An 11,053-nucleotide genomic window follows, 5' to 3' on the forward strand; every position below is an offset into this window, starting at 1 on the left:
ACACATACTTCACAAGCAATGCATTTATCAAATTCAAAGTGGATTCGTCCGCGGAAACGCTCGGATGTGATCAATTTTTCGTAGGGGTATTGAATAGTTACAGGTAAACGATTCGTGTCTGATAAGGTAATCATGAGACCTTGACCAATATACCTTGCGGCTCGTACTGTTTGTTGGCCATAATTCATGAACTCAGTTACCATAGGGAACATATCGTGAATATCTATAAAAAAAAAATAGGATACTTGTTTCTTTCTCTTGTTTGAGACAAGTCGTGAATATGAATATAGAAGTATTTTTTTTACAGTGAAATAAGTTGGGAACAAGTTGTTAATAATATATTACCTAGAGAAGTAGGTAAAAGAAATTTCCATCTAAGATTTAATAATTGATCCATTCTCAGTCTCGGTAAAGTCCATCTTGTTGTGACAGGAATGAACAAGAACAAATAAGTTTTAGCTAATGTAATAAAGATACCATTTATTGTTCCAAAGACTCTACGCCTTTTAGTAATTTCAAAAACCTCGGGAACAAATATGTACGAAATAGAAAGATTCCAACCCCCCAAGTAAAGAACTGTTACAAATAATGAAGAAACTAGTAGATTTAAATATGAAGCAACGTAAAATAAACCAAATTTTATACTAGAATATTCGGTTTGATAACCTGCTACTAATTCTTCTTCTGCTTCTGGTAAATCAAAGGGTAATCGTTCACACTCGGCTAGGGAAGAAATTAGAAAAACTAGAAAGCCTATAGGTTGACATCATAAATTCCATCCCCAAAAACCATATTTTTACTGCGCTTCAACTATATCAACTGTACTTGAACTGTTAGATAATCATAGTGGATGATAACATCACTGTTCCCATCCCTATTCCAGAACCGTACATGAGATTTTCATCTCATACGGCTCCTCAAAGGTCACAAATAAATCTAAGGACCCGTCCATTATTATTTTTCTTGATATGTTTCTAGGAAATATAGAGAGAAAATCAAATCCATTGTAAGGTCCCCATTAGACACTAGAATTCTGTTTGCTATATTTATAATAAAGTGCTTCTGAATTCATCTTATCTTTTAATAATTCAAATTCTTCTTTGTTGAGTAATAACTTAATCCTTGAATAAAATGTTTCTTGTAGCAATATCCATAGATATTTCAACCTAATGTTTTTAATTACGAAATCAAATTAGACGTTGCATTAGTTCACAAATTATGACAAGCATTCTATCTCTATATTGAGAAAGAAAAAAGTTATTTTTTTCTAGTGCAATTCCATTAAGTCTCTCGAGTTTTTTCGTTCCTATTCTCCTTTCTCAAAAAGGGGGACGTTAAATAAAGTTAAAGGATTACTTCGTTCTTGATAGTTATTTACTTAATCGGTGAATAGAAGTATACTCTGGATCGGAATCATGGGAAGTACTCCTTGATCATTTCTACCAATTTAAAGCCCCAAATAGAATTCTTTTTATCTAGAGAAAAATAGACTTACATAATCTCTATTACGAATCCTTTGTATACCTTAGTGTTCCTAGCTATCCACTCATTTTTATCAATCTACTTTAGGGTAATACATATGGTAATAGATAGTAAAAACCCCATAAAGTTGATCTTTTAAACCCGCATCAAGTTATGATCACTAATCAATTAATCTTGGGGTAAACAGTCTCTAATACTTATGTTTACTTTTCTTAACTCTTGTACTTAGGAAATGAGATTCAATCTTTTACTGCAAATTGATAAGACGTTTCTTTCACTCATATAACTATCTGGTTTTCTTCATCAACCCCCGAATAATGAATAAAAAACGAAAATAGATATTCAAATCATGAAACTTCTTTCCTAGAAAGAAAAGAAGTAGGGGCAATTTATGTCTTAATGAATCACACGTAGAGATATTGATAACACACATAGAGTTAATGGTATTTCGTAACTAACTGATTGAGCAGCAGCTCGTAGACCACCTAAAAAAGAATATTTATTATTTGAGCCATATCCTGACATAAGAAGGCCGACAGAAGCAATGCTTGAAATAGCAATCCATAAAAAAAAAATACCGATACTGAGATCGGCTAGAACAAGGTGATAACTAAAAGGAATTACTAAATAACTTAATAAAATGGGTATAACTGCTATAGATGGTCGAATACTGAATAAACGAGTATCTCCTCTAGATGGAAGAAGATTCTCTTTGAAAAGTAATTTGGTACCATCTGCTAGAGCTTGGAGAATTCCCAAAGGTCCTGCGTATTCAGGACCAATACGTTGTTGTATACCCGCAGATATTTCTCTTTCTAACCAAACAATTACTAGTACACCTATTGTGATTCCTAATACAAGAGTAAAAATAGGAATAAGCATCCATATGATCGCATAGACCTCTTTTAAGGATTCCAATATAGAAAAAGAATTAATAGCTTGTACTTCTGTTGTATCAATTATCATTTTAACGATCAACTTCTCCCATAATGATATCTATACTACCTAGTATCATCATAATATCAGCCAATTTCATTCTTTTAACTAACTGAGGAAGAATTTGCAATGCAAATAAATAAACCCCGGTGGGCGAATTTTATAGCGCCAAGGAAAAACACCCTTATCTCCTATCAGAAAATTCCTAATTCTCCCTTTGGTGTTTCGACTCTCGCATAAAGTTCTTGCTTCGACAATTCAAAAGTCGGAGAAGGTTTTTTACTAATGAATCCATAATCAAACTCATTCCATACAATATCTTTTACTTGATCAAAGCGGCGGATTTCTAAATTTTCATAGGGCCCTCCCGGAATTCCTTCTAGGGCCTGTTGAATAATTTTTATGGATTTTGTCATTTCACTGATTCGTACTAAATAACGAGCTAATGAATCCCCTTCTTTTTGCCATTGGACTTTCCAATCAAATTTGTCGTAACACTCGTAATGATCAACTTTACGAAGATCCCGTTGTATTCCGGAAGCTCGTAGCATGGGTCCCGACAAACCCCAATTTATTGCTTCCTCTCCACCAATAATGCCTACTCCTTCAACTCGTTCTAAAAAATGGGATTCTGTGTAATAAGCTTCTGATATTCAGCAATTCCTGTTAAAAAATTATCGCAAAAATCCAAGCATTTATCTATCCACCCATGAGGTAAATCAGCAGCGATTCCACCAATACGCAAAAAAATTGTGCATCATTCGCATACCGGTGACAACTTCGAATAGATCATATATCAATTCTCTTTCTCGAAAAATATAGAATAAACGAGTCTGCGCCCCAATATCTGCCATAAAAGGGCCAAGCCATAACAAATGCAAAGCTATACGACATAACTCCAACATAATGACTCTGATATAACTGGGCCTTTTAGGGACGTGAATATTGCCTAATTGCTCTGGTGCATTTATAGTTATTGCTTCTGTGAACATAGTAGCTAAATAATCCCAACGTGTTACATAAGGCAAATATTGTATAATTGTTCGATTTTCTGCAATTTTTTCCATACCTCTGTGTAAATAACCCAATATTGGTTCACAGTCAATAACATCTTCACCATCTAGAGTAACAATGAGTCGAAGAACACCATGCATTGATGGGTGGTGAGGTCCCATATTGACTATCATGAGATCTTTTCTTGTAGCTGGTCCAGTCATAGGTTTTTCCTGATTCATTCTTCCATGAATTGCTGAAAGCGAAAAGAAGTTCATCAAACTTTAAGCGATAATTCAAACTAACTCTTCAAATTAACGAGTTTTTCTCTCTCAAATATTCAACTGGCCTATTAACTCTTTATAACACGCTCTATTTTTTTTTGACAAATAAGCTAGCAATCGTTGACGTTTTCCCTGAATTTTCCGCAGACCTCTCTGAGATAAATAGTCTTTTTTGTGCAATTCCAAATGTGAAGTAATTTTACGTATCTTATTGGTGAAATTTACTACTTGAAATTCAACAGATCCTCTGTTTTCTTTGTTTTCTTCTTGTTCTTGAAAAATAATTGAAATAAATGAATTTTTTACCATAAAATAATTTTTTACCATAAAATAATTTCATCCAAAAATTAACTCCATTATTTAATCTTGTTATCGTTGTAAACTAATGTGTTTCCATCCACACCAATGTTATTCTTTAAATTCAAATTAAAAGAAATGAGAATTCTTAATTCTCTATGGCGTCTAGACGATAAATGTTTTCTAGGAACAAGCAAATCAGAATTTTTTGTCTATATTTTTAGCAACATTTTCTTGTTTTTTGTATCTTTGATTAATTTAATACTTACTTTTATGAACCAATGAAATACCTATGAATTGATAAATAAAAAATTGTCTGTCATTTTTTAGAGATAGGCAGGCAGGTTCCAGAATTAATATTCCTTTAAGGAAGATTTTTAGTTTTTCGGTGGATTCTAAAAAGTATTCTTCAATATTGTTTTGATTATTTAATTCAAAATTTTGTTTTGAATTTGATGGTCTAAATTTGAAAAAATCATCTTCTTGCTTTCCGTTGATATTTTCATTTTCACTAAAATTGTAATTGATATTCAAATCAAAAAGAAGTAATTTGCTTGGAATAAACCAAGGTTTCTCTTTAAATTTATGATAAAGTCTCACAAACTTTGAAAAGAAAAAAACTTTCGGATTCGATATGAGGCAATTTAAGATTAAGATTTTTCCATTCATTCTCATCCAATAAAAAAAATACCTTTTTGTAATTTATTTCCAAATTTGAATCAATCGGAAGATAAAAAAAGACCATTATTATGAATTTTATCCTTTATTTGGTCCTTATTTTTATCCTTTATTTGGTCCTTATTAGGTTCAACCTTAATATTTTTATTAATTTTATACAAAAATTGTCTATCTTTATTTTTTTCCATATATATAATATCGTTTTTTCCTAAATAATTCTTACTAGGAATATTCTTGAGTCTGCTAAAAAAAATTTCTTTATTTCTGGTGGAATTTTCTTGGTTATTATTTGTTTCTAATGATGATCTATAAATATAGTAGTTATTTTTAGTTTGAAAATGAATATATTTATATGATAAAAGATCATATATATATAGTTTTTTTTTTAAATCATCCTCTTTATTTGGTAATAAATAGACTTTCGAATTTTGTTTTTTTTAATCATTTTGTTTTTTTTTAATCAAATAATTGGTCTTTTTCATAGGAATAACATTTGTTTAAATCTTTATTTTGAGACGTCTGACATTGGTTGATTCTATTTCGCCATTTTTGGGGAGATTAATCTAGACGATGTAATATGAGATAAATCGTATTGATAATGACCTTTTAACCAGTTTTTCCATGGATTCATTTCATAATTTGGAAGTTTATTATGTCTTAATTCGGAATGAAATATGCCTTGTCTTCCAAAAAAAATCATTTATTTCAGTCTTAAGACAAAAAGACGGTCCATTATATTGAAGAATTGATCATAACTTATTGAAGTTAATAATTTGCGTTTGCGATAATTTGAAAATACATATTTTTGTGACAAGTAAGATAAATCTAAAAAAATATATGACTTCCGCTTACTATTTCTAAGATTATCAAAAGCCCTTTTTATAGTCATAGACAAAATAAATTCAATTTTATTTTGTTTTGTTTTATTAATCATTTCTTGATTTGTTTCATTATTGTTAATGTATTTATTATTATCAATAATTTTTTTGTTGATTAGATAAAAAGTTGTAGAGGGATTCCGCACATATTAATGATACATAGAAAGATCCATATGTATATTTTTTCAATGAAAAAATTAACTAATAATTCAATATTTTTTATTTTTAATATTTTCAAAATTTTTTGGGATGATTATGCATTATTAATTTTATTTTTTTTTTCATTATTTCTATTTCATTTCTGATTGTCTTTCTTCTATCAATCCTATGTTTCATTTCTTCTTTTGCCTTTGAATAATTTGCCCAACCTATAGATCGAATTTGACTAAGTGATTCATGAATTATCCGATTGCTGATTATGGAATCCTTTTCTGTTTGAGTTTTACTTGATTCATATATTTCTCTCGGTAGAAATAATGAAATTTTATTTCCTTTTAAAAGTTCTTTTATTTTTTATTTTATAAAGAAAAATGCTTTTGCTTCTTTCTTTCTTTTTTTTTTTTAAATTCTTCGAACTCTAAAATTTAATTTTCTAATTTCGACTTTATAGTCTATATCTTTAAAAATGGGTTCAAAAAAGGAAGGTGTTTTTCGAGGAAGACCAAAAGGATGTTCCGTTTCCATTCCCAAAATTGTTAAAAAACAAGAATCAAAATCCTCTTGTTGCTTTAGATCTCTATCAGAATCATAGAGTCTTAGCATAGATCTGTGCCAAGGTTTCAAATGAAAAGGATATAAGATTTTTATCTTAAAACCTCCGCTTAACCAATTTTTAAGAAATTTTGTTTTGCAGAATTGAAGACCGTTAGAGCTGCATTTTAGATAAATTTATCTATTCCAATCTTGGAAATCCTCATCCTATTCCGGTGATCGCCGTAATAAAATACGGACAATATTCTTAGCTATTACCAATAAAGGTAATTTAATATATTTTCTAAAAGTTGATTGAGCTATATTAACAGAATACTTCTTGTTTTGTGTCCATGTGGAATGGTCTCCCAGAATTCCATTACGTCTTCCTGTTTGTTTCTTTTTGGGGGGATTGTTTATTTAAAATTTAAAATTTTGACTTTTTACCTAACCGATCTTTAATATTTAAAAAAAGTTTGATTAGGTCGGATATAGAAAAAGGGAAATCTTGCTTTTTTTTTCAAAAAAGCGAGGAATGAGGATTTCCTTGATACGGTCCCCAAATAACCAATTTACGCCTTTGAGCGCGCATAAATCATTTGATTACGGATCGACGAAAATTTGGTTCTTCCAAATAACTTATAAAACCTAAATCTTTATTATTAATTTTTTTAACAATATCAGAATTAGAATTATTTAAATTAGACTGTTTCAAAGTTTCTAAAGTTCGTGTCGAACGATTTAAAAAATCTATATGTTTATATTTTCTTGTTCGTAGCTAGCGTCCCAGCCCTTGTATTATGCCTTGTTCTTTTCGTCGTTTTTTAAAATTTTGGTGTAACTCGTTTATTAAATTGTATGACCATAGATTCGATCGTGGTTTACAATTATAGCTTCCATACCTGTTTATTTTTTGTTTCTTTTTTGGGGGATCATATCCCGAATAAAGAAAGAGCAAGAGTAACAAGAAAATGACGATGCAAATCAAGATTGGTACCCTATATCAAAAAATAAAATAGATTCGAAAGACACCAAAGAAATGTTATATCAGCTTATTTGTCTTCTTTTATTTGTTTTTGTATATAATGATTATTATTTGTTTTCTTGATTATTGATAGGAATTCTCTTGTTAAGACCCTATGAATCGATTAAACCCCCGGATTCATACTATAACCATGATGATTCAATAAAAATACTAAGTTAAGCCCAAAGATTCCCAGAGTAAGAACCATCGGATCATCACTTATTCCACGAATAGATAATTACCAAAAATATGAAGAAATATTTGTCTTTGAGTCAAACTAAGCATAAATAGGCATTTGAAAGAAGAAACATTTTCGATTTATTTTTAGAAATTCTAATTGTTTGAAATTTTTTTGGAGTCCGGCCGCGAGGTTTTAATATTAAGTATGAATCATAGTTCAAATATTTCTTAATCGATTTCATATATTCCGTGTTCCAGATACTATAATAAATATCCGACGAAGTAGAACCATCTCTATCAAGATGACAGACCCCATTCTCTGTAATATTAATAGGATCAATTATAACAACTCACACACTCATATTCCAGAAATACAGAAACAAAGAAATTCCACGGTCGAACTACCAAAATAGAATGAGCTAGAAATCTTAGCTCTAAATGATTCATTTTTTATTGAAAAGCTAGGACTTGTGGGTTCTTATAGATCTAATTCATTGAAATTCCATCCAATAAAACGGAAGAATTATAAATCTCCAAAATAATAGATAGAAATACCGCAAATAGAGCCATTGCGACACCCATCAAAGGGGTCGTTCCCCACCCAGGAGCTACTTTACCATATTCCGAATTCATTAGTTCGTCTTGGACCAGATCTAGCACCGTTCTCAACAGTTTGTGTAGCCATAAATCTTATTGTATTCATTGAAATCTGTTGCCTTTGTATACCATCTCATTGTAAATAAACAATCTTATCATAGATCCTTTGTGGTCTTGAAATTATATAATAATGGAAACAGCAACCCTAGTCACTATCTTTATATCTGGTTTACTTGTAAGTTTTACTAGGTACGCCTTATATACCGCTTTTAGGCAACCTTCTCAACAACTAAGAGATCCATTCGAGGAGCACGGGGACTAACTAAAGTAATGAGCCTCCCAATATTGGGAGGCTCATTACTTCAATTGTGATAATGAAAAATCATTTCATTTTTTTATTTTTTAGTTGGAACTTTTGGAGGTTCTCTAAAAAAGATAGCGAAAAAAATTATCCCTAGAGTCGAGACTAAGAGGAATGTATAAACCAATGCTTCCATAGATTCGATCGTGGTTTACAATTATAACTTCCATACCTGTTTATTTTTTGTTTCTTTTTTGGGGGATCATATCCCGAATAAAGAAAGAGCAAGAGTAACAAAAAAATGACGATGCAAATCAAGATTGGTACCCTATATCAAAAAAATAAAATATATTCGAAAGACACCAAAGAAATGTTATATCAGCCTATTTGTCTTCTTGTAGTTGGATCTCCAAGTTTTTGGAATGCTCCAAATTCTACTTGAGCATCCAAATCTGGTCAATACCAGCAAAAACATCTCTAAACAAGGTTCGGGCACCATGCCAAATGTGTCCGAAGAAGAAGAGCAAAGCAAATGAAGCATGTCCAAAAGTAAACCAACCCCTCGGACTGCTACAAAAAGCACCATCGGATTTCAAAGTAGCACGATCTAATTCAAAATTTTCCCCCAATTGAGCGCGTCTAACATATTTTTTCACAGTAACAGGATCACTATAACTGACTCCATTGAGTTCACCACCGTAGAACTCAACAGTTACACCTACTTGTTCGACACTATACTTAGATTCTGCCCTTCGAAAAGGAACATCGGCTCTAACAATCCCATCTCCGTCTACCAAAACGACCGGAAATGTTTCAAAAAACGTAGGCATACGACGTACAAAAAGTTCACGCCTTTCTTTATCTCTAAAAATATGATGTCCTAACCATCCAACCACTATTCCATCCTCGTTATCCATTAAGCCCGCCCAGAATAATCCACCTTTTGCCAGATTATTTCCGATGTAATCATAAAAGGCTAATTTTTCAAGAATTTTAGACCAAGCTTCTGATAAACTTTGATTTTCAGCTAACTCAGCACTAACTCTTCTATATATTTCTTGTTGGAAGTACCCTTGATCCCATTGATAACAAGTAGGCCCAAATAATTCGATGGGGGTAGTCGCTGAACCATACCACATAGTTCCGGCAACAACAAAAGTTGCAAAAAGAAAGCAGTGATACTACTGGAAAGGACAATTTCAGTATTTCCCATACGTAATCCTTTGTATAGACGTTGGAGCGGGCGGACACTAAGATGGAATAGGCCTGCTAATATGCCCAAATTCCCTGCCGCAATATGATGAGAGGCTATTCCTCCCGGAACAAAAGGATCAAAACCCTCCACACCCCACGATGGATTTACAGCTTGTACTTTTCCTGTTAGTCCATAAGGATCGGACACCCATATGCCAGGACCATACAAACCTGTTACGTGAAATGCACCAAAACCAAAGCAAGCCACACCTGCAAGAAATAAATGTATTCCAAAGATCTTGGGTAAATCTAAAGAAGGTTTTCCTGTATGTTCATCAGAAAGTATTTCTAGATCCCAATACACCCAATGCCAGATAGCTGCCAAAAAGCACAACCCAGAAAACACAATATGTGCTCCGGCTACACCTTCGTAACTCCAAATACCCAGATTGGTTATAGTCCCCCCCCATGATACTCCAACCACCCCATGAATTGGTTATTCCTAAACGAGTCATGAAGGGTATAACAAACATACCCTGTCTTCACATTGGATCAAGAACAGGGTTAGATGGATCAAAAACTGCTAATTCATATAGGGTCATAGAACCGGCCCAACCAGCAACCAAAGTTGTATGCATTATATGAACAGAAAGCAACCGTCCGGGATCATTCAATACAACGATATGAACACAATACCAAGTGAAACCCATGGAAATACCCCTTTATGAAAGAAAAAAGACACTACGTAACTTTATTGCATTGGAAATATACTATGACTATGTTATGGACCCCCTCTTTAGTGGATTATTTCGACGCAAGGGTTCATATTTGTTCTATTATGTTGGTAATAATGGAACAATTTTGTTCGTAGGAACAAAGAGAAGCAAATTTATTCTATACTCGATAAGTACCAATACGCAATGGGGAGGTTAATGCCATTTTATATGAGCAATGTGCCCATACTTGTTCATCATTAAAGGACATTATTCGTAATAATTTTCCCTTATTTTTTCTGACTTTCTTTATAAAATTTTCTAATTTATGAATAAAATATGATAATAAAATATGATTAGGATAAAGTACAATATTATAAAGATAATTATAAAGATAATAAAAGCTTTGGTACGTTTCCACATCAAAGTAAAATCTACTACTGAGTTCTTTTTTCTTTCATTTAATGCCTATTGGTGTTCGAAAAGTACCTTTTCAAGTCCTGGAGAGGAAGATGCATCTTAGGTTGACATATAGTGCGACTTGTCAGATATATTGGGTCATATCGGATTTCCCCGTTTTCTCCCCAATCGAGATATCCTCTGTTTCGTCCACGAAAGATTAATTGAATCATCAAAAAATTGGAGCGTGAAGTGCAATTAGATCCATTTTTTTTTTGGGGGGGGGGGGGGATTCAAATTACTATTATCAATTAGAAGAATTTATGGTTGGCTTAATTGGACTACTACATTGAAGTATCCATGCTCCATTTAAAAAAAACAAGTGATAATATATCTATTTTATATAA

General features: G+C 32.1%; 1 protein-coding gene and 2 pseudogenes across 1 annotated transcript in view; all 3 read right to left on the reverse strand.

Moving 5' to 3' along the window:
- The window catches only part of LOC128126283 (NAD(P)H-quinone oxidoreductase subunit 1, chloroplastic-like), a 2,737-nt gene extending 289 nt beyond the window's left edge, over positions 1-2,448 (reverse strand). The window contains exons 1-4 of the mRNA XM_052764029.1: positions 2,061-2,448; positions 1,914-1,967; positions 667-753; positions 478-576 (exon numbers count right to left, since the gene is read on the reverse strand). Of these exons, the coding sequence (XP_052619989.1) occupies positions 478-576; positions 667-753; positions 1,914-1,967; positions 2,061-2,448 (628 nt within the window). The remainder of the gene's footprint in view (positions 1-477; positions 577-666; positions 754-1,913; positions 1,968-2,060) is intronic.
- A 1-nt stretch (position 2,449) lies between these two features.
- LOC122198199 (NAD(P)H-quinone oxidoreductase subunit H, chloroplastic-like) lies at positions 2,450-3,872 on the reverse strand (annotated as a pseudogene).
- Positions 3,873-8,575: 4,703 nt separating this feature from the next.
- Positions 8,576-10,244, reverse strand: LOC122198194 (photosystem II CP47 reaction center protein-like; annotated as a pseudogene).
- Between the last annotated feature and the right edge of the window lie 809 nt (positions 10,245-11,053).

The sequence above is a fragment of the Lactuca sativa genome, chromosome 5, assembly GCF_002870075.4.
Source record: "Lactuca sativa cultivar Salinas chromosome 5, Lsat_Salinas_v11, whole genome shotgun sequence".
Lineage (NCBI taxonomy): Eukaryota > Viridiplantae > Streptophyta > Magnoliopsida > Asterales > Asteraceae > Lactuca > Lactuca sativa.